The sequence below is a fragment of the Dermochelys coriacea genome, chromosome 12 (genome assembly GCF_009764565.3).
Source record: "Dermochelys coriacea isolate rDerCor1 chromosome 12, rDerCor1.pri.v4, whole genome shotgun sequence".
Classification (NCBI taxonomy): domain Eukaryota; kingdom Metazoa; phylum Chordata; order Testudines; family Dermochelyidae; genus Dermochelys; species Dermochelys coriacea.
The window spans coordinates 25,836,896-25,861,939 of NC_050079.1; the positions used below are offsets into that span (position 1 = coordinate 25,836,896).

The 25,044-nt window shown below is 42.9% G+C and overlaps 1 protein-coding gene across 1 annotated transcript in view; it reads left to right on the forward strand.

Annotated features, from left to right (window-relative positions):
• CDH16 (cadherin 16) overlaps positions 1-25,044 on the forward strand; it is a 70,092-nt gene that overhangs the window by 25,478 nt on the left and 19,570 nt on the right. The window contains exons 7-12 of the mRNA XM_038368720.2: positions 91-287; positions 2,675-2,800; positions 4,874-5,024; positions 5,841-6,071; positions 10,072-10,148; positions 13,058-13,246. Of these exons, the coding sequence (XP_038224648.1) occupies positions 91-287; positions 2,675-2,800; positions 4,874-5,024; positions 5,841-6,071; positions 10,072-10,148; positions 13,058-13,246 (971 nt within the window). The remainder of the gene's footprint in view (positions 1-90; positions 288-2,674; positions 2,801-4,873; positions 5,025-5,840; positions 6,072-10,071; positions 10,149-13,057; positions 13,247-25,044) is intronic.

Consider the following 25,044-nt stretch of genomic DNA (forward strand, 5'->3'; position numbering starts at 1 on the left):
CAAAGAAGAGTTTTCATGTCCCCTGTCCAGTTTTCATGTTTCTGATGAAGGATATAAAGATGTATTTGACAAGATTCTCTTTATTTGCAGGTAGCTCTTTGCTAGACTCATCCCAGGTCAGCAATTATAAACTAGTTGTGCAAGTCAAAGACCTGGGAAATCAGTCTCTGGGATATCGTGCATTAGCGAACATTGAAATTGCAGTTGTGGAGAACACCTGGATAACCCCAAGTCCTGTTCTCCTTCAAGAACACCTAAATGTGACTTATCCAAAGAAGATTTCAAAGGTGAGTCAAGGGAGCAGATTTTTCAAATTCATGTTACTTGGCTGAATTAACTTCACACCCCTTAGAACTATTTCTGAGAGCTCTCCTGGATTAGTAGGATAGACTTTGATCCAACAAACTCTTATGCATGTGAGCAACCTTGGGTATATAATAGTCCCATTGAACTCAATAATATTACTTACATGTGCACTTATAGACTGCAGCCATAGAGCGTAGCTTCCTTATGAAAGGATTGTTATGGTCAGAAATCTAAAAAGCCAAAGTAAACCAGCATGGCAGCAGGCTGAGTTTAATTGGGAGTATAGTACTGAAAAGGGTTATTCTGTGATCTTGAAGTGATGACTGATGGATGTGTACTTCTTCCATGCCATAGTATTAAACACCCATTGGTTTTTCAGACTGCCATATCTATTTATCCAAGTGTTAAAGCTCAACACCAGTGTTTGCCATTCATACCTCTACACACACAACAGCTGATATCACTGTTGGATTGCCCCAACTTTATTCATCCAAACCTGCCTGATTTCCTGTACAGCTCTCCCCATTCCAGCAATGCTAGAAATGCAGCACTGTTGCTGTGTAATGTACGGACAGAAACCTGCTGTTGCTCTGTTTACTGGAACTCTGAAGGGAATCCCTCAGGAATGAATAGAAGAAGAGGGTAAAAAAAGTTGCTTAAAATAACATTCTTATTTTAAACACTGCTCATAGACTGCACTGTCTCTCCTACTCGCCTCTGGTGGCTAGTCAAGAAATGCAGTAAGGGAGCTTTCTGCCACAAAACTCTATGTACATAGTTTATAGAGTCATGCTAAGAAGCATGAAATCTAAACAAAGTCATCCAAGAAACATTGGTGCTATCATAAATAAATGGATGTTTAAATTAGAATAAGGCCTCCATAATGGCGTCTCCCCTGTTATTTTGAGACTTGATGAAGCATTACACACATCCCGTTTCTAAGAGTTACCATTCCACTTTCTCCTTGTTAGGAACTGTTCTGTACCCGTGGAGCTGAAAGGGTTTATGCTTGTAAAAACAACCGACAGGTAATATTTTACCAGGGCTGTGCAGTCTAAACAAAAGTGTTTTTAGCTACAACATTTCTGTGGCAACAGTAAAAAATTGCTCTGGGTTTGCTTGTCCACTTTCCCTTATAATATCTGGCCTAAGACTGTTTATCACTTTTTGCTGGTATGATATTGCAGATCTTTTTAGCTCTAGTAATTTAATTTTGGATTTAAATCAATCTGAAGTGATTTAACTTTCAGTCTGCTAAAGGATGCCAGGCAAATCTTACGCTGATTTGATTTTGCTTTGGCTTGAGAGGATGTACAGATTATACCATAGAACTACAAGGAAACCTGTCCAAAAGTTTTCAAAGAATTTCAGTTATTTGTAGCATCCAGTGATCAAAGCACTATTAGCCTTTTGAATTTAATTGATATAAATGTTGATTGGGGTTCAGTGGACATTTGCCATCTCTTGTCTGCAGCCTGACTAACACCGATATGACCTTTATAGTGCATGTCACTGAAGGATCTCAAAGCACACTTACAAACATTACGTATTTAAGCCTTGCAGCACTCCAAAGGGCAGGTAGGCAACTACTATGCCTATTTCACAATAACAGAGGCATAGGGGCTAGGGAAGGCCTGATTTTTAGAGATGATGAAGACTCATAAACCTAATTAAAGTCAATGGGAGCTGCTCAGCCTTGAAAAATCAGGCCCTAAGTGACTTGCCAAAGGCCATACGATAATCTGACAGTATTGAGCCCAGTTCTCTTGATTCCCAGAACCATGCTGTAGCCAGCAGACTACATCTATACAACACTTTCAGATAATATAAATTGTTCTTAAAATCTCTTGTGGCAAAGTACCATGGCATGGTTTTCAACTACAGCTGCTTTAAAGACAGATATTACATGTTGTCTAGGTATCAGTGCAATGCTGCTTGTTACACTTCCTATGACTGCCTTTTAAAAAATGAACATAATTTTAAAGAAAGGTGCTGAACTGGTAATTCCAGAGATCAACACCCTCCATTTATCCATCAAACAGGGAAACTGTGCAAACAACCCCATGCTGCTTTGCCAATATGCCTCAACACTGATCTGAATGGAAGATCTATAGGGCGAGAAGACAGTTCATTTTCTATGTATAGTCAATCTCTTGTTTCTCTTCTCAGACTGCCAACAAAGGTGCCAATTAGTGATCATTGTGATAGTGACTGTGGGTGATCTCTTGTCCACTAGGACTGAACTGAGACCACCAACTTGTTTCACTGGCACACATTCTGGAGATGGAGCCTTTCCTATTTTATTGCCATTTCCTGTGAAATTTGGAATACTTGTCATTTGTGTGGCTGTCTGTCCCCTTGATTCCAGGTTAACTGGAATAGCGGAGAAGTCCATTACTGTCTGAAGGAGAGCTTCCCTCAAGGCCTTTTTTCAATTGACCTAGAAGGAAATATCTATGTGACACAAGCACTGGACAGAGAAAGCCAAGCAGAGGTACGTATGAATATAGGGATCAGTTAGGGAGTTTAGCTGAATAAGTCCAAATTTTCAGTACCCTACCCTTAATTAGCACTTGAAGATTTGACTAATGAGGAAATTCACTAGATACTTATTCATTAACAAACCTGCATGTGTGTGAAATAGAATCTTAAAGTTAGAATCATGCAACTAGAATCTATCTATTTGTGTACTTTTATGCGATTTATGGCCCTCACTGGGAAGTAGGGAAGTATTATTATCCCCATTTTACAGATTGAATAAGGCATGGGCTAGATTAAGTGACTTGTCCAAGTTCATATAGGAAGTCTGTGGTTGAGCCAGGAGTTAAACCTAGCCTGGTTCCCTATCCCCTAGACTAGCTTTCCTCTCTTATTAGTGATAGACTTTGCTATCGTTTATACCAGTGCACCTCTTACATCTTTACACTCAACCTTCATCAAACTCCCAAATATAAATAAGATAGTATTTAGTTTTTCTTTCATCCAGATACAATGGACTGCATTAATATGGTCTATCTTTGTATGCCACTATCACTCTGACTTCTGTTTGTTCATGTAGTTGTTCCCAGTGGGCTAAATCTTAAGATCTTCAGCCAGATTATATTCAGTCATTGTTCTGGTGAATGTCATAACTGTCAACAGGCATTTACCTGAATGAGGTTTGAGTAAGGACCTCAGGCTTTGGCCAACTGAGAAGAACAGAGCCAGATTTTGGCCTATGCTGTGTTGCAAAGAGTCCCCAGGTGGGATAGACAGTATAGATGGCTGTTTGGGGACATTCCTGAGGCAAGGGGGGCCTGGATGGAGTACTGCTATTCTCAAGAAATCCCTGGCTATAATTGGCCTTTGAGGTCCCTTCTGAATTTGCTCCCAGCAGTCATCTCGGGCATAATAAGATGGCACTGAATGTGGATCCTGAGCCAAGTGGAGCATGGCTGGACTCAAGGATTTGGACCCTATTGGCTGCACAGTTTTGGTCTCCATGTTGATAGGAGGCAGTGTCCTGACCACAATGCCACATGTTACACTTTGCCAAGGGGAATATTCAGAACAGAATCTGCTGATTTTTCTGTATTAAGGGAACATATGGCCCTAGTATTTATAGCAGGAGGCCTGGACCTTCCATACAGTTGGAAAGCCTGAAAGCTGGCATCTGGGTTTCTAAAGTCGATTTTCTACCATCAGTGATAGAAGTTTTACCTTCAAACTCTAGATTCTTATCCCTAGAACATATAAAGCGGAGAGCACCATGTCCAATGAAGTGAGGGTCTAAAGACCTGTTATAAAAAAACACTTTATCATACTATAATTTGAACCTTGATCAATACTTGTCTGTATAGTTTATAAATAGAATGAAATTTTGGCTCTGTCTTTCAGAGGCATGCTAGTTCAGAAACGATTAGCTCATGGGACAAAGTCTCATGTTCCAGAGATGACCCAAGATTAACATGTTTTGGTAAAGCTTAGTTTCCAAGTGAGACTGTGCTGGTAACTCAGCTGTTTATAGTATCCACTGTCATGGTTCACACGCAGCACAGTTTCATAAGAATTAATTTCATATGGATCACTTCCCCCAGCTGAAGGGACAATCTGTAGCACTGGAAAGGGGAGAGAATTTTAAATATTATGGGTCCAGTCCTACACTCCTCTCTTCAGCAGAATTCCCATTGGTTTCAATAGGAGATTTACCAGATTAAGTAGTGCAAAATTAGGCTGTATGTAATCCATAAGAAGTCTCATAGAAAAATTCTGTACAGTGTAATAGAGAATGGTAACCAGTCTATATAATTTCACACAGAATTATATCCCTGCTATGATAGTCTATAGGATGGCTTACAAATCTTAAAGAAAGCATCTCATTCTCTATTGAATCCTATAGGCTTTTAGAGTAATTTCTATAGAACTCCCATATAATTTTTACAGAGCACATTGGTTCCATCCCCATTGCACTCAGTAGGACTTTTACCAAAAGGGCAAATATAAATGTTAACTTCTATTAAATGAATAAAGTTGACTAAATCTTACGTTAATTATAAATTTTCTTATGAATTCATTTAAACATTGTCAGTATGAGATTCAGATTTTTGCTGAGAACAAGGATGGAATGCTGTATAATGAGCCACTAGTGCTCCTGCTAACAGTGATGGATGAGAACGACAATGGGCCAGTATTCTCCCAGGAGATTTATCAGGTAGAACTTGAGGAGAACACAGCCAAAGGTGAGAGTTGTCTATCCGTGGCATCATGGGAAGCAAAATGCTTATGGTGGCCAACATGTGGGTAGAAACAATACTGATAATATGACCATTCTCTACCCCATGCGCAGTCATGCAATCCTTACAAGGCGAGACTTCAGTGAGAGCATTGCCTGCATAAGAGGCAGGAAGTATAATTCGGAGGTGACAGATTTTTAAGGCCAGAAGGGCCAATAGGATCCTCTAGTCTGACCTAAAATAAAATGCAAGGAGAGTATTTTAACTCAGTCCCCTTGCATTCAAAGGGGAGTGCTTGTTCCCTTAAACCACTATGTGAGCAGCATCAAGAAGTGGATTATGGCAAACTAAACACTTTGTGAATCTTGTATTCACCTTAAAACATAATTAATTAATTAATTAAATATAAAACAATACAACTAGTAAAAGGGAAATGAACACCTTTGTAATTTAATTATGGGAAAATTTGGCAACTATATTACCTAAAATGATACTGCCTACAGTAATATTACCTAAAATGGGCATGTTCAAAAATGTCCCTTTTGTCTAGTTTCTTGTTTTGGTTGTATTCCTGTGAAGATAGCATGTGCCAACATAGTCACCGAATCCTGTATATTAAGAAGAAATTGCTCCAAACTGCAGATCAAAACACACTGATCTTGGGAAAAGTTTGGATCTGGTTCTAAATGTTGCAACTTAGGCTCATCTCTTATGCTAACTGAAGAGTTGAAATGACAAATAAATCACTGCTTTAAAAAGTCATTTTTTTAATTGCTGTGTTTATATTTCCTTTATTCACTGGTGATGTTTCTCTGCATGCAGGGAGTGAGATTATCACAGTAAAAGCAGAAGATGCTGATGACCCAAAGACCAACAATGCTAAAATTACTTATGAGATATTGAGCCAAGAGCCTCAAGTGTCCGAAGGCTTTTTATTTCACATTGGGAAAGACACTGGAGTGATAACATTACAGGATTCTGAACTGAAGACCAATGCTGCAAAGTACTATCACCTCCTTGTTCTCGCAACAGATCTTGCTGGGACTGAAGGGGGTATGTTTTCCGAAGGATCAGGGGTCTGATCAGTGATTTATTACTAACCTTTTGCAGTGCCCAATGTAAAAAAAAACAAACCTCACCTAAAACAAACACTCCCTCAGTTAAATACATTGATCAAATTGCAGTTGGCATGAAATTGTCACAACATGCATCACTTTCCAGGACTAGAAATTCAACAAGTCCAAAAATGATTGTCTTTCTGGCGAAACTGTTCAGTATAGTAGGTCTCCTACATGTAAATATTTAGTCAGACAGTAGCTGTGGCATTCACATTCTGAATACAAATTTGTTATATGGCCCACTATTGTGAACTGAGATGATTATTTAGCGATCATCCAATGACACAGCACCACTGGAGCTCCTCAACATGCTAGTTTAAGTCATGCGGTGCAGCTTAGCGACTGCAACACTTGCCTTTTCTGTAACATTTCACTGAAGGATCTCAAGGCACTCTACAAATACTAAAGGCCACTTATGAGTCTGGTAGTACACCTGTGCAAAGAATAAGAAGAACCTGTTCATCCCTACACTGGGTACTGGCATTGCCAGACTGTGTGAAGGGGTGGGAGGAAAAGCAGCTGCTGCTAGGCTGCAGAGATGGGTTGGGAGTGGGCAGGCAGAAGCAGTGAGAGGAGCCTGAGGGCTACCCCTGCAATGGGCCAGTCTGTGCAGCTGAGCTATAAGGGAGGGAACAATAAGATAAACCAATAAAAGGGCTGGCACAGTTGACCTTCTCCAGGAGCCAAGCATAGGTAAGGCTGTGTCTGTCAGAGTCTTAGTTCTGTTCCAGGCACAGCTGCACTTTACTCAGGCTGGATTGTAAAGTTTCTGTCTCTCTCCAGTGAAATTAATCTCCTGCCTCCCTGGGAAAGAAATGAGTATTATTAACACTTTCTACAAGGTGGTAGTGCCAGGACTAGAATTCAAGAGCCAGCTTTTCAGCTACTGTAAATTGGTGTAACCCCAGTGAAGTGAATGGAGCTCTGTTGATTTAAACCATCTGAGAATCTGAGCTCAGTCTCATCTGCTAACCAATGTATCATGCTCCCTCACACGTGCAGATTATAGTAAAAAGAAAAGGAGTACTTGTGGCACCTTAGAGACTAACAAATTTATTTGAGCATAAGCTTTCGTGAGCTACAGCTCACTTCATCGGATGCATTCAGTGGAAAATACAGTGGGGAGATTTATATACACAGGGAACATGAAACAATGGGTGTTACCATACACACTGTAAGGACAGTGATCACTTAAGATGAGCTATTACCAGCAGGAGAGCGGGGAGGGGGGGTGTAGTGGGGGGGAGGGGGGGAAAGAAAACCTTTTGTAGTGATAATCAAGGTGGGCCATTTCCAGCAGTTGACAAGAACGTCTGAGGAACAGTGGGGGATGGGGAGGAGGGAAATAAACACGGGGAAATAGTTTTACTTTGTGTAATGACCCATCCATTCCCAGTCTCTATTCAAGCCTAAGTTAATTGTATCCAGTTTGCAAATTAATTCCAATTCAGCCGTCTCTCGTTGGAGTCTGGTTTTTGAAGTTTTTTTGTTGAATAGCCACTCTTAGGTCTGTAATCGAGTGACCGGAGAGATTGAAGTGTTCTCCAACTGGCTTTTGAATGTTATAATTCTTGACATCTGATTTGTGTCCATTTATTCTTTTATGTAGAGACTGTCCAGTTTGACCAATGTACATGGCAGGGGGGCATTGCTGGCATATGATGGCATATATCACATTGGTAGATGCGCAGGTGAAGGAGCCTGTGATAGTGTGGCTGATGTGATTAGGCCCTATGATGGTGTCCCCTGAATAGATATGTAGACACAGTTGCAACGGGCTTTGTTGCAAGGATAGCTTCCTGGGTTAGTGGTTCTGTTGTGTGGTGTGTGGTTGCTGGTGAGTATTTGCTTCAGGTTGGAGGACTGTCTGTAAGCAAGGACTAGTCTGTCTCCCAAGATCTGTGAGAGTGATGGGTCGTCCTTCAGGATAGGTTGTAGATCCTTGATGATGCGTTGGAGAGGTTTTAGTTGGGGGCTGAAGGTGATGGCTAGTGGCGTTCTGTTATTTTCTTTGTTGGGCCTGTCCTGTAGTAGGTAACTTCTGGGTAATCTTCTGGCTCTGTCAATCTGTTTCTTCACTTCAGCAGGTGGGTACTGTAGTTGTAAGAATGCTTGATAGAGATCTTGTAGATGTTTGTCTCTGTCTGAGGGGTTGGAGCAAATGCGGTTGTATCGTAGAGCTTGGCTGTAGACAATGGATCGTGTGGTGTGATCTGGGTGAAAGCTGGAGGCATGTAGATAGGAATATCGGTCAGTAGGTTTCCGATATAGGGTGGTGTTTATGTGACCATCGCTTATTAACACCATAGTGTCCAGGAAGTGGATCTCTTTTGTGGATTGGTCCAGGCTGAGGTTGATGGTGGGATGGAAATTGTTGAAATCATGGTATAATTCCTCAAGGGCTTCTTTTCCATGGGTTCAGATGATGAAGATGTCATCAATGTAGCACAAGTAGAGTAGGGGCATTAGGGGAAGAGAGCTGAGGAAACGTTGTTCTAAGTCAGCCATAAAAATGTTGGCATACTGTGGGGCCATGCGGATACCCATGACAGTGCCACTGATTTGAAGGTATACATTGTCTCCAAATGTGAAATAGTTATGGGTGAGGACAAAGTTACAAAGTTCAGCCACCAAGTTAGCCGTGACATTATTGGGGATACTGTTCCTGACAGCTTGTAGTCCATCTTTGTGTGGAATGTTGGTGTAGAGGGCTTCTACGTCCATAGTGGCTAGGATGGTGTTTTTAGGAAGATCACCGATGGATTGTAGTTTCCTCAGGAAGTCAGTGGTGTCTCGAAGATAGCTGGGAATGCTGGTACTGTAGGGCCTGAGGAGGTAGTCTACATAGCCAGACAATCCTGCTGTCAGGGTGCCAATGCCTGAGATGATGGGGCGTCCAGGATTTCCAGGTTTATGGATCTTGGGTAGCAGATAGAATACCCCAGGTCGGGGTTCCAGGGGTGTGTCTGTGCGGATTTGTTCTTGTGCTTTTTCAGGGAGTTTCTTGAGCAAATGCTGTAGTTTCTTTTGGTAACCCTCAGTGGGATGAGAAGGTAATGGCTTGTAGAAAGTGGAGTTGGAGAGCTGCCTAGCAGTCTCTTGTTCATATTCCGACCTATTCATGATGACGACAGCACCTCCTTTGTCAACCTTTCTGATTATGATGTCAGAGTTGTTTCTGAGGCTGTGGATGGCATTGTGTTCTGCACAGCTGAGGTTATGGGGTTATGGGTAACACCTATTGTTTCATGTTCTCTGTGTATCTGTGTATATAAATCTCCCCACTGTTTTTTCCACTGAATGCATCCAATGAAGTTAGCTGTAGCTCACGAAAGCTTATGCTCAAATAAATTTGTTAGTCTCTAAGGTGCCACAAGTACTCCTTTTCTTTTTGTGAATACAGACTAACACGGCTGCTACTCTGAAACCTGAAGATTATAGTGTTAAACACATTGCAACCCCTTGAGAAAAAAATAGTCCCTGAATTCTTGTGAGTGATCACATGCAGTAGAGACATACAATACAACTGAGGGGGAGGCAGGGTTTCATACTGGAATGGCTGGGGAACAGAAGAGAGGGAATGAATGATAATTTTTAAAGTGGATCAGTGCATTGTATGTGTTAGATAATTTTTTTATATTTGTGTGCACACACATTGAAATACAGACAATTTTGGAATTAAGGAACTGCTATCTCAACTCCCATTTATGATATCTACACACAGCACCCATACTTTGCTCTCCTGGCTTCTGTAGTCTTCAGATTCAGATCAGACCCTGAATAGAAACAGATTATCATCTCCTCTCAAAAGCACAATATTGCTAACTTTGTACCAGGCATCCCAGACATCCTTGCATTACAGAATAGCTGCTTCTGCATCAAATATATACTTTGGTCAAGAAATCTGAAAAAAAATTCTCTGTGTTTGTTTCCAGGTCTCAGCAGCACTTGTACAGTCTTGATTAAAGTTGTGGATGTAAATGACAGCCCTCCTGTATTCTCACAGACAAAGGTAACCCTCTTACACAGCATGTGAGTGATTTACAATATCTGTAGATCAGTGACTGGGAAGATATGTTATGGTCTTAAAGATATCCACAAAGTGATGGATATTACAGCACTGTAAAGACACATGCTGTATTCTCTCCTCAGTTCTATTGATGAAGGGAATCCAGAGCACATTAGATTCAACAGTCCAAGCAAGAAAGATAAAAATGTAGTCTGGGTATTATGATGTCTTGTGTTGGTATATACACATCTGTATTTTCCAATTCGAGCTACTGTTATCCTCCGTACTCATCACAGAAGTGATAACTAAGGGAACACCCCTAAACCCCAGGGTGTGTTCATGTAGGGGTAGTTCCGTGCACAGGGAATTACAGTACTGACAACAGCAGATGTTCAAAAAACATAAGTCTGGGCCTGCAAATCATGAGATTCTCTTAACCCCCCCCCCCCCACAAAATTTAGAAAAAATAAATATGTGGCTCTTTTTTTCCCTTTCTAATTTTTGAACTTGTAGAGGTAACACTCAGGTCACAGTTTTAAGCTTTTCTCCACATACACAAGTGCAAAAAACTTACTCTTCATATTTTTTTAAATAAAGGTTGAGATTGTCACATAATCACCTGTCTCTAGGAGCTGGGCTATAAGCAGACCACCAGATATCACAAGACTCTCAATAAAATCATGCGCATAGCAACACTGAATTGGGTGTATAAAGACACAAAGAATTGTTAAAAGACTGAAAAGCAACTCATGAAATTTTTAACAGCAGGTCAGGGTTTTGACTGACTGTAGCAGCTTTGACAACATCCTATTTACTGATGGCAACATTATTTTATAAAAGCAAAGCTCACTTGCTTCACACAAACAGTACTGATGAACTGAATACTACTTCAAAAAGAATGACAACAGATTTTGCTTGTAATTTCAGTGTTTCCCTGGGTTGCTTAAGGGTAACATAAACACAGCACAAAACACAGAAGAAATTCCAAGGGCTCTTGATTGATATCAGCCCTGTTAAGATGTTGTCACTCTTATTATAGAAGGTGCAATGTTTGATCTCAGTGGGGACAGAATTCAAAGATTAACACTCCAGAGTTGGAAACTTTGTTCTGATAGCTAGCTGTCAAAGGAGTGCTGACATCTTACACCATGACACCCTGGTGCACTGAATATAATGCAAATAGCCCTGCAGCTTAATCACTTCCATATGTAGATAGATATAATAAAGGTTAAGGGTAAGATTTTCAAACATGCTTAGTGCTGGCCTAACTATGCTCCCACTTAAGTCAATGATAAAACTCTCATTGACTTCAGTGAGAGCAGATTTAAGTTAATAAGTGTTTTTGAAAATCCTTCCCTTAATGTCTATGTATGAGACCTGGCACTTCATCACAAATGTTAATTTACGATGTCTAAGGTTACAATAACAAATGCATTTACGCGTGCTAGAGAGTCAAAGACCTGTCACAGTAAAAAAAAAAAAAGAAAAAAAGAAAAAAGAAAAATGGAGAGTTTCTATGGACTTAAGATACTACCATGCTTATTTACTGTTCATATAAAAACTGGCTACCTACAAATTGTGCACATAGCTTGTCTATGCTACAACATATTTATATTACTGTAACCTCCTCCTCCTCCCCTCATTCCTTCCATTTCATTTATAACTACTTGGTATGTTCATATGTAAGATCACTGTGACATGGATAATTTCCTCTACATGGCTATACAGTTCATAGCACAATAGGACTTCTAGACACTATCACAATAGGAAAGGATTCAGAGTAGCAGCCGTGTGAGTCTGTATTCGCAAAAAGAAAAGGAGTAATTGTGGCACCTTAGAGACGAACAAATTTATTTGAGTATAAGCTTTTGTGAGCTACAGCTCAATTCATCGGATGCATTCAGTGGAAAATACAGTGGGGAGATTTATATACACGCACAGAGAACATAAAACAATGGATTTTATCATACACACTGTAAGGAGAGTGATCACTTAAGATGAGCTATTAGCAGCGCGGGGGCCGGGGGGAGGAAGAAAACTTTTTGTGGTGATAATCAAGGTGGGCCATTTCCAGCAGTTGACAAGAACATCTGAGGAACAGTGGGGGCGGGGGGAATAACATGGGGAAATAGTTTTACTATGAGTAATGACCCATCCACTCCCAGTCTCTATTCAAGCCTAAGTTAATTGTATCCAATTTGCAAATTAATTCCAATTCAACAGTCTCTCGTTGGAGTCTGTTTTTGAAGTTTTTTTTGTTGAAGAATAGCCACTCTCAGGTCTGTAATTGAGTGACCAGAGAGACTGAAGTGTTCTCTGACTGGTTTTTTAATGTTATAGGGGCATTAGGGGACGAGAGCTGAGAAAGCGTTGTTCTAAGTCAGCCATAAAAATGTTGGCATATTGTGGGGCCATGCATGTACCCATCGCAGTGCCGCTGATTTGCAGGTATACATTGTCCCCAAATGTGAAATAGTTATGGGTGAGGACAAAGTTACAAAGTTCAGCCACCAGGTTAGCCGTGACATTATCGGGGATACTGTTCCTGACGGTTTGTAGTCCATCTTTGTGTGGAATGTTGGTGTAGAGGGCTTCTACATCCATAGAGGCCAGGATGGTGTTTTTAGGAAGATCACCGATGGATTGTAGTTTCCTCAGCAAGTCAGTGGTGTCTCGAAGATAATGCAAATAATATGGATAAACCATATCCTAGTTAAACCAATCCTAGATTAAATAAATAGAGATAGACTGTCCAATAATCATCCAATACTTATAACCACTGGTGCAATCATCATGTCTTACACCAACTTCTTTTCTTCTACTGCACCTAAAAGTAACCTGAGGGAAGGTGTAAAACAGTAGCACAATAAGAAATAGAACTTCTGATTTCTCTTTCATCTTTTTAAATGCAGTATGGGCCATTCAGTTTTCCTGAGGATACAGAAGTAGGTACATTAATAACAACTATTACAGCAACAGACGCGGATGAAGAGATGAAATTCAAGTTCGTAAACTTTTCTATGGAATTGGGAAATGAAGATGAAACTTTCAAAATTTTAAGCAATCCACAAAATGGCACAGCCAGCATCTGGCTTGAAAAGGTACTATGTGCTTTTAGTCTGGAACACGGTCACTTGAATCCATGGGAGTGTGAGTGTATAAAAACTACAGGGGTGGGCCCTCTAAGTTTAAATTTCCTCAGATCAGTAGGCTGCCCCGCTATTTTAATATACTCCTTTTTACCATCTCCTATTCCTTCTACACCCCTTTCCTCCAACCAGTCAAGTACACTAATATAGATTCCCTTAGACTTAGTGGGCCAAAATTAGAGGCGATATGTAACTGGGTGTAGGTTACCTATTTGTAAGTGAGTGAGAGTGTAAAAAGTGAGGGCTTGTCTACACAGAGACTTCGTGCACAGCCAGCCAGAGTGAAAAGCTACAGAGAACTAGCTTGCCATACACTAACTAGCCATGCGGATCCTGCTACCATACACTAAAATTTCTGAAGTGACAGCAGTATGTCAAAGTGCACTATAGAACTTCTAGTGTGTGGTACCAGGATCCACACAGCCAATTAGAGTATAGCAAGCTAGTGAACTATAGATTTACATGTGGGCTTGCCATGCACTAACTCTCCCTATAGACAATCCCTGAGTTTTAGCTGGTTTTACTCAGATGATCAGGAATAAGGTGTAAATTACAGCAGTTTAGTGTCACTTTTGAATTAAAACCCCTCTGCCAGATTCTGATCTCAGTTCCTCCAAAGTAAATGTAGAGTAATCCTAATGACTTTAGTAGAGTTATTCTGCATTTACTCCGGTGGAACCAACCAAGAACAGAATCTGCCCATTCACGTCCTGTTCTGCGTCTTGAGACTGGCTCTCCTGAAAAGTGTTAAGAAGCTGGTCTCTTGCTGCGACAACAGTACCAGATTAGTAACACCACCATATTGATAACAGAACTGTTTTAATTTAACATACTTTTATTTAGTTACTACTTAGCACTCTCTCTAGTCACTACAGTTACTTATGGTGTAGTTTTCCTTTGTCTTGTGGCACCATATGATAAGGTAAATGCCATTAGCACTGAATTGTCTGAACATGGATGAACCTGACCAGCTCTAAATGACATTCCAGATTCTACCCACAGTGTATGAACGTATCTTAGAAGGCAGTCTCACCCATCTCTGGTTTATGGTTTAATGAGGATCGGGGTTACTGAGACTGTAGAAGCAGCCCAGCTCTACCTCCGAACATTAAATCCAAGAGGCTTTTGTTCTGAATTTTTTTAAGCATATATAGTGTTTGTGGAAGGTACCGACTGTCAGACCTAGGCCATGTCTAATTGCTAAAAAAAAGGTGCATTTTTTACCTTGTGATATCTAATGCATGTGAGTTATGCTGAGGTAAAAACACAGTGAATACAAGGCAATTGAGTTTTACGATAAATTAAGCTAGGTGAAGTCAGCACTATATCCTCACCTGGGGTTGACCGTATGTAGTTTACCTTGTGATAAAACCAAAGTGCCTTGTCTTCACTGTGTTTTTATCTCAGGATAGCTTACACACATTAGTTACCCGGAGGTAAAAAATAAAATGCATTCTTTATCAGTGAAGACAAGCCCCCTAGAAAGGATTGTCCATCTGCCTTGTATTTTAAAAGGCTCCTGGGATGCCTAATGTTCCACAATCAGTATCCAAAAAGGAGGCACTTTGAAACTCATCTTTTTGTCTTCTTTCTTCTTCTAACTTGATACTTCATTCTTCTGAGGATTCACAAAAAGAGCCGAGTTAATGGGCACTAAGCTAAAAAGAACATCTGCAATAGGAAAAAGGAGTTAGCGCGATCTCTGCTCACAATGGCCTTGTCAACACTTCTGGGAGGAATTCTTTGCTAAAATATCCCACTGCTAAAATACCACTGGTACCAATTGTGGGAGCATTAATTCTATACAACTGCTGATGTTTTAAGCATGGTATTGTCTAACCCTGTGCAAGGTCTACATGACATGCTGCTCATGAACACCAATGACCACTAGCGCTCCTACCAGTGGCAGTCTCAATAGAAAATTTGAAGAAAAACAGACAAGGCTGTGAGCAGGTTATAGCAAACTCCTCATTCCTATGACAGATATTCCTTTTACTCTGCTCTTTTGTAGAGAGCCAGCAGAATGCAGTATAAAATTATAGGGGAAAGGTGGGGAAAAGACAATAATACACAACTTTCTAAAACTTTGGAGTTAAACTATTTCCTTTCTCATAAAAAAAATCTCTAAACTCCTGGGAATCAAGTTTCAGTTTTTCTATTCACTTTAATCTGGCAATTTTGGCTTGAATTAAAATAGTAAGTGATCAACTACAGTCTGAGTAAATAATTAAGTAATTGCACTTGTTAAATAACAAGCACCAGAATTAGTCATTTGGCCATCATCTCTAGAAAAAGAGATTGTCATTAGAATTAGTGACCCTGCACTCCTTGACTTAAGTGGGAATTTTGCCTGGTAAGGACTGTATGATTGAGCCCTTCTATATTATCATGTATCCATTTCTCTTCCACTTTCAAGAAGGAACAATCAAAGCCATAAAAAGGCAATGAAGGTTCTGTGCTGGGACCATATGAGTCACTAATAAAAAAAAACAACAAAGGAGATTAACTTTTAGTAATTATATAATGCAGTACATCCTTATTGGTTTATATCTGTGTAAACCAGTCTTACCTTTCCATTGACGTCAGTGAAAGGGTAAAAGCTTGGCTTTTCAGTGTCATCACCGAAAGTGCTGATACTCTTCAATAGACAGCAGTATAAGTGATAATATCCTTTCAGTAAAGTCAGCTAAAGCCTTACCTATTTACTTGCTGTGTGACACTTATAAGGAGAGTTAAGCTCTTGAAAAAAATTAGTGGCATAATGTTAAACATAATATTTAAAAACTAGGGGCTCAGTGGCACAGAGCTTCATTTTTAGCATATGACTTTGTATAGCACAGAGGCGAGAGGTCATAAACAATAGAGGAAAAGTTCAAATAGTTCTTTGTCCTAATTGCAGTGTCTGGGTCAGAAAGACTAGAGTTTGGCAGTATCAGCTGAATACCTGGTGGACAAATACACCCTCTAATATCACAGGTGGCAGTCCTAGCTGAGGAGATAGCCAGGACTGAAATAGCAGGGGATGTAGCAAGTTAGGTTTGAGATGTCTGTGCTGAACTGCATGGAGAACCTTGCACCATCCCTGGCTTGAGCCAGTATTTCACTGTCATGAGCTGCAAATTCTGGCCTTTAGACTGCAGCAGACATCTCACTTCTCTTATCTGAATGTTTGAGTTGCTCTGAGGGTCTCCTCTAGAACAGCAGGAGGACTGAGAACCCAACAGTCAGGAACAATGTAATGAGAATGATTCAGAAAAAGCAGTTCTTGAATCTACAAATTTCTTTTTGGTATTCAGCCACCACGAGTGTTAGACCCTAAAATCTGAAACACAAAACGCTGACCCTGCCCAGAATCTCCTATAGGCTGTGACGGGGCAAGGCCAGATGGCTATGGAAGAGTAATGGGAGATAGATATATTAGCTCCAGGCTAAACAAATCCCTGGTACCAGGATAAGTGAAACGGCAGCTGCTCCAGGTCAATTAAAACACCTGGGGCCAATTAAGAACTTTCCAGAAGGCAAGGAGAAGGCTAGGTTGATTGGGATACCTGAAGCCAATCAGGGGCTGGCTGAAACTAGTTAAAAGTCTCCCAGTTAGTCAGGTGGGAGTGCATGTCAGGAGCTGTGGGAAGAAGTTGCGCAGTTGGAGAGGCTGAATAGACACACCATATCAGGCACAAGGAAGGAAGCCCTGAGGTAAGGGTGAAGTGGAGCTTTAGGAAGTGAGGGCTGCTGTGGGGGAAGTAGCCCAGGGAATTGTACATATCATGTTTCTAAAAGATCAGCTACCATAGCTGATACTATTAGGGTCCCTGGGATGGAGCCCGGAGTAGAGGGTGGGCCCGGGCTCTCCCCCGCCCTTTGCTCCCTGATTAATCACTGAGACTGGGAGACAACAGAGACTGTGCAAGGAAGGATAACTTCTCCTCACCTCCCTCGCTGGCTTATGATGAAAATGGCTCAGTAGACTGTGACCCTGGTCTTTAGAGAAAGAAGGGTTACGTGGAGGGTCATGGTGAGCCTCTGAGGCTAGCAAAATATGCCAGGAAACGCAGGACCCACAGAGGCAAGGACAGAGCTTTGTCACAACTGGTGTGAGCAGTGGGATTTCGTTCACAGCATGGCAGAAGAAAGAAGGTTTGTTTGTTTTTTAAAAAAAGAAGCAGCACTGGGGGTTTGGATTTGTTTTTGTTTTGGTTTGTTTGCTTTGTACCACAATGGAGGAGGTGGTAAGAGCTCTGGTACAAGCCATGGCAGCCCAGCAGGAGGCCACCCAGGTTCAGGCAATGGCACAACAGGAGTCTATGCGGCTACAGCAGGAAACCAATCAATTATTGATGAGCCAAGCGACCCAAGATTATGCTCTCTTGAGAGAGGTGGTGGACCAGCTGAAGTTCCTCACCACCCAGGCCCAGGGGTCCGATGGGACACAAACCCTGAGGGCCACTGGTTGTCTGCCAAAAATGACGTCAGGAGATGACGTAGAGGCATATCTCCTCTCATTCGAAAGGACTGCTCAGTGTGAGGCATGACTCCAGGAGCAGTGGGCCAGCATTCTCGCCCCTTTTTTGTGTGGAGAGGCCCAGAAGGCCTACTTTGACTTGCCTGACACGGATGCCACTGACTATACCCATCTGAAGGCAGAGATCCTAGCACGAGCAGGGGTAATGGCAGCGGTAAGGGCCCAGAGGTTCCATGAGTTCTCCATACCATGAAAACAAACCCCTGAAGTCCCAGCTCTTCGACCTCATACCTCGCATGGAAGTGGTTACAGCCCGAGGTGTGCAGGCCGGAGAAGATTTTGGAAATCCTGGTCATAGACCATACATGTGGGGACTGTCGCCAGATCTCCACAAATGGGTGGGCCAGAACGATCCGTCCACATACGAACGAGATGAAACACTGGTAGAAAGACGGATGACAGCCAGGGGACTGATCCGACTACCCAAGGAAGGCCCCTTTCAAAGCAAGCACCCAACCCTAACCCTGGAAGGTTGGGCAGCCAAACCCCCGGGGAGTCCTAGGTGGAAGAAGGGGGGGCCGAAAACCAATGGGGATCCCAGAAGGAAGGGATTGGCCTGAGTGGGGGGAGCCCTGGGACTAAACCCCCGGGATAGGGGAGTGATTAAAAGCAATTATAGATGTTATGCATGTGGGGAGTGGGGACACATAGCAGCACAGTGTCCCAGCACCGAGGAGTCTATGCAATGTAACTTGGGGGACTGGGAGGTCCCATGCTCCCTTATCCACCTCGCGGGTGTCGCATTAGCCCTACATAATTACACCAGGCCAGTGAGGATAAATGGAGCAGAGACTACAGTGCTTGTGGACTCTGGGAGTGCTATCACCCTCATATTGGTAAGCTGGTAAAAAATAGTCAGCTGCTACAAGCCAAACGCGTAGCAGTGACGTGCGTGCATGGGGCCGTGAGCCATTACCCCACCATCCCAGTGGAAACAGAAGTTCAGGGAAACCCCATTGAGGTGACTATGGACGTAGTTCCTAAACTCCCATATCCTGTAGTCATTGGGAGGGACTATCCAAGGTTTGATAAATTACTCCCCCTGGAGAGGCTGGAGGGAGGTGGGGACCCTGAGGACAGCGACTTATCACCGGGGGAATGTCAACCTCCGATGTTCGCTGAGATTTCTCAGGATCTGTTCTCAGCCCCCCAAAAGACGCAGAAGACAAAAAAGGAGAGGAAGGCCACGAAGGCCTTGGGAACCCGGATCCTGACCCAGGGCCAGAAGACCTCCCTAGTAGGCAGATGGACGCTAGCAGCCAACAAAGAAACTTCCACCACAGAAGGTGAGCCAGAAGCTGCCCCCAGCCATGACGGCGGTGAGCTGTTGGAAGAAGCAGAAGCTTGGGAGCTTGGGCAGATTAGTCCCGGGAGAGAGACTTTTGGGCGGGACCAGGTGGAGGACCCCAGATATGATAACGTCAGGAAAGAGGTGGCCGAGATTGATGGGATACCCGTGGATGGGAAGGTCTGGGGTCCCGGACCTTACTTTATAGTGAAGAAAGATCTCCTGTACCGCGTGGTGCAAATGCAGGAGCAAGAGATACAACAACTTCTGGTGCCACGAAAACATCAAAAATCCATATTGAGTCTCGCCCACAGTCACCTGTTTGGAGGACACCTAGGGATAGAGAAAACCCAGGCATGGATCCTGCGGAGGTTCTTCTGGCCAGGACGACATGAAGATGTCCGGCGATAGTGCACCTCTTGTCCGGAATGTCAGTTACATAGCCCTCGCCTGCACTTGCAGGTTCCTTTGATACCTCTTCCAATAATAGAGCTGCAACACAGCTTCCAAGACAATAGCTAAGGAGCTAGTACAGATCTTTTCCCTGGTTGGGCTACCCAAGGAGATATTGACTGATCAAGGGACACTTTTCATATCCAAGTTGATGAAAGATCTCTATTCATTGCTCCATGTACAAGCCTTACGGACCTCTGTATACCACCCGCAAACAGACAGCCTTATGGAAAGGTTCAATAGGACCCTCAAGGCCATGATCAGGAAAGTGGTGAGCCGGGATGGGAAAGATTGGGATACCCTATTGCCTTACCTCATTGTTGCCATCTGGGAGGTTCCACAAGTCTCCATGGGTTTCTTTCCATTCAAACTACTATATGGACGCCACCCTCCGGGCATATTGGATATAGCCAGAGAAGCCTGGGAAGAGGAGCCAAATCCCGGAAGGAACATAGTTGAGCATGTACTGCAGATGAGAGATCGGATAGCCCGAGTTATGCCCATTGTACGGGAACACTTGGAGAGAGCACAGGAGACCCAACGAACCCATTATAACCACCAAGCGAAGCTTCGACGGTTCCAACCAGGGGATCGGGTGATGGTGCTGGTGCCCACAGAAGAAAGTAAATTGTTGGCCCAGTGGCAGGGACCCAACGAAATAATCGAAGCCATGGGAGAGGTGAACTATAAGGTGCGGCAGCCAGGTCGCCGGAAATCGGAGCAAATTTACCACATCAATCATCTAAAACCTTGGCACGATCGAGAGGCATGCTTAGTCATACAGGAAACCCTTCCCCAGGAGAATAACTTACACGAGCAAGTGAGGATATCATCGGACTTGACGCCGATCCAAAAGATTGAGGCAGCCGACATGATTAATCGCAACAGAGGTGTGTTCTCTACAAAACCAGGGCGGACGACTGAGACCTATCACCATATCCGCACGATCCCCGGAACCAAGGTAACATTGAGACCCTACTGAATCCCAGCAGCCAAAAGAGAGGAAATCAAGGCTGAAGTAAAGAAAATGTTAGAATTAGAGGTTATTAAAGAATCTTACAGTCAGTGGTCCAGTCCAATTGTTCTAGTGCCTAAACCTGATGGTACCATGAGATTCTGTAATGACTTTCGCCGGTTGAATGAAATATCCCAGTTTGATGCATACCCCATACCACACATCGACGAACTGGTTGACCGACTGGGTAGTGCCCGATTCTTGTCTACACTGACAAAAGGGTACTGGCAGATTCCTCTGACCAAAGAAGCTAAAGAAAAGACAGCATTCTCCACCCCGGATGGGCTATTCCAGTACTCCAGTCCTCCCTTTTGGGCTACATGGGGCCCCAGCCACATTCCAGTGCCTCATGGATAAGCTGCTGCGCCCCCATACTAGTTATGCACCTGCATACCTAGATGATGTCGTCATCCATATGTCAGACTGGGGAACTCACTTGGAGAAAGTTGAGGCAGTACTGAGCACCTTATGGCAGGCTGGCCTCACTGCTAATCCCACTAAATGCGCCCTAGGGCTAGCAGAGGCTAGGTACCTGGGATATATTGTGGGAAGGGGCATAGTGAAGCCCCAAACTAATAAGCTAGAAGCAATTCAAAACTGGTCCCGGCCGATCTGAAAGAAGCAGGTCCATGCGTTCCTAGGCGTGGTAGGCTACTACCGACGGTTTATTCCCCACTTCGCCACTAGGGCAAGTCCCCTAACGGACCGGGTGAAGGCCCGAGGTCCAGACATGGTAAAGTGGACCGACGCAGCAGAGGGAGCATTTACAGACCTTCGGACGGCCCTCTGTAATGACCCCATACTCATAGCCCCAGACTTTAACAGGGAATTTGTTTTACAAACAGACGCTTCCGAGGTGGGGTTGGGAGCAGTTCTGTCGCAAATGGTGGGAGAAGAGGAACACCCGATCCTCTACCTAAGCAGAAAGCTTCTCCCAAGAGAACAGATTACGCAGTAGTCGAGAGAGAATGCCTTGCTGTCAAATGGGCTATGGAGACACTGTGTTATTACCTCTTAGGCCAGCGATTTACTCTTGTGACAGACCATGCACCCCTCCAGTGGATGCAGTGGAATAAGGAAAAGAATGCAAGGGTCACCAGGTGGTTCTTACCCTCCAACCATTCCAGTTCTGCATACGGCACAGGGCTGGATGCTACCCTGGCATCGCTGATGGTCTGTCACGAGCATACTGCCTGGCATCCCAAATTGCCCAACTCTACAGTGTTGAGCAGAGGGGGAGATATGTGATGGGGCAAGGCCAGATGGCTATGGAAGAGTAGTGGGAGATAGATATATTAGCTCCAGGCTAAACAAATCTCTGGTACCGGATAAGTGAAATGGCAGCTGCTCCAGGTCAATTAAGACACCTGGGGCCAATTAAGAACTTTCCAGAAGGCAGGGAGAAGGCTAGGTTGATTGGGACACCTGAAGCCAATCGGGGCTGGCTGAAACTAGTTAAAAGCCTCCCAGTTAGTCAGGTGGGAGTGCATGTCAGGAGCTGTGGGAAGAAGTTGCGTGGTTGGAGAGGCTGAGTAGTACACACCATATCAGGCACAAGGAAGGAGGCCCTGAGGTAAGGGTGAAGTGGAGCTTGAGGAAGTGAGGGCTGCTGTGGGGGAAGTAGCCCAGGGAATTGTACATGTCATGTTTCTAAAAGGTCAGCTACCATAGCTGATACTATTAGGGTCCCTGGACTGGAGCCCGGAGTAGAGGGTTGGCCAGGGCTCCCCCCCCTTTGCCCCCTGTTTAATCACTGAGACTGGGAGACAACAGAGACTGTGCAAGGAAAGATAACTTCTCCTCACCTCCCTTGCTGTCTTATGATAAAAATGGCTCAGTTGACTGTGACCCTTGTCTTTAGAGAAAGAAAGGTTATGTGGAGGTTCACAGTGAGCCTCTGAGGCTAGCAAAATCCGCCAGGAAATGCGGGACCCACAGAGGCAAGGACAGAGCTTTGTCATAAGGATAAACCACAAGCCACGATCCAGGGGCCTGATCCAGAACCCATTGAAGTCAGTGGAAAGATTCCCATGAATTTCAATGGGCTTTGACCAGGCCCCTGAAGCACAAAATTTAAGGGGTAAATTCTAATCTTGATAACAGGGATATCAAACCAAATTCCACCATCAGATTAGCATATCACTGGAGTTAATGGGGTAGCTGAAATCATATACATGTATCTGGACAGCACTTGGCTCATAGCCAAGATGGAAATTACACAGAAGAATCTCCTTGTATCTCTGTACCAAAGGAGAGGGTACTGAGCACAAGGCCAGGAACACCTGAGTTCTAATCCTCTGACACTAACTTCTAGTTGCTATTCAGTCTTGTCACTTTCTCCCACATCTCAGTTTCCTCATCCCTAAAATGGGGATTATACAATTCACTTACCTCAGAAGGGTGCATTGAGAGTTATAGTTAAAAAGCATGAAGTGTACTGAAAATGTAAGTGCTAAGTGTAATTGCTATTACTCGAGAATGCTTAAAACTATGGTTAAACCTATTAGGAGGCTGTATTGTAATCTATCAATCTCCTTCCTTCTCACAAGCCTATAGTTCAGAGGGCTACTATAACCGAGATAGCTACACATAATCACAATGGTAATCAGTAGGAGAAAGGAAGGAATCCTGAATCAAAAAGTGAGTTGCAGCCAATCCCAGAGTGCTGTTTCAATCCCTAAATGTATTTCTTTGGTCTGTGTTTTAAAAGTTGCCCTTACAGAATGATGATGATGATTACATTATTCTAATATTATTTTAAATCGTTGAGAGGAATGTTAACTTTGTTTTAGTGTTTAGTAAACCAGCAGGGTTACTAATAATTCTACCCCATCTCTGTGGTTTGTGTGCTCTCTGACGTAAGCCAGGCACATCTGGAAGTAAATCACTGCTGAGAGTTGTAAAACCAAGATTCTATCAAGTCAGCATTGTTTTCAGAATGCTCCTCCTCCCTAGTGCCAATTTTGGGCCCCTGGTTTTCTTGTCAGAAGTGCTGGTTGACTTGGCTGGGACCTCCCCCTCCCTCCCACACTCCTATCCCTTCTCCTTTTTAGGGGCTTTTTTGGGGTGGGGGTTAATTTGCTAATTTTTAACATATAAGGAAGTGAGAAATTAAAGCATTTTCTGTATCTAAACAAATAAACATATAAGAAGTGAGTTTCAACTAAATTCAGACAGGAAAAGAGAGCAGAAGATGTGGCTCTAAGAGTATGTCTACACTGGAGCAGAAGGTATAATTTCCAGCTCGGGTCAACATACTTACACTAGTTCTGATCAAGCTAGTGAGCTGAAAGTTGCAATAATGTCACAACAGCATGGGTGTCAGAATGGGTTAGCTGCCCCGAGTACAATCCTGTGTGAAACGCTAGGTACGTACTCAGGCAACTAGCCCGTCCCAATGCCTGTGCCCTGCTATGGCTGCATTGCCATTCTTAGTATGCTAGCTCAATCAAAGCTAACACAGATATGCCTACTCAAGCGCCAACGTAAACATATCCCAACATTGACTCCTCTTTGTGGCCTGGGGCAAGTGGCTCTGATTCAGTTTTCCATCTGAAAAATGGAGATAATAGTGTTTATCAACCTTGTATTGTGGTTGTTGGGTTACATTAATGTCCTCCTCCTAGTGCCAATTTCGGGCCCTTGGTTTTCTTGTCAGAAGTGCTGGTTGGCTTGGCTGGGACCTCCCCCTCCCTCCCACACTCCTAATTAAAAACAAAAAACTTGGAAGACAAAAGTATTAGATCAGTGCTAAGTAGTGGCAGTAGCATTCTGCATTTCCATGTAAAAACATTAGAGAACCATTGCAATTTATAGGTAGAATAAAACAAAATATTTTACAGTGCCTAATAATTTAAATTTATATAGCACCAGGATTTCATTTCAAAAACATTATCAATTGCTTCCTTAGGGTTTGATCTTATGCTCACTGGAGTCAGAGGCAAAGCTTCCATTGATTTCAGTGGCACAGAATCAGGTCATTATTAGATACAAATTAGCCCCACTTTACCCATAGGAAAGACGAAACACAGATGTGAAATGATTTGAACAAGGTGCCTAAGTGACTCAGCAGCAGATCTGGGAATAGAACCAGTATCTCCTGACTCCCAATATTGTACTTAACCAGCACATCACACTTCCTCTCTGGAATTAAAGAGGCAGTGTTATATTTTTCTATTTTGCCTCTTTTAAAAGATCCCATAAAACAATTGCATCTTCCTTTCAGTAATGTTGTCATACCCCTCATTATGACAGAGGCAGTATGCCAAAGTTTATTAGAGGAATACTTACAGAACACGTTACAGTGGAGTCGCATCTTATGCGGGGGTTAGGTTCTAAAGTCAGCGTGTAAGGCGAAAATCACGTATAGTCAAAATTACCCTTGAAAATCCCTTAAATCGCCCATAAAGTACAGTATACACTCCATCATATTAAGATTGGATCAGCATCCATAGCGCTAAGCATCCATGAGA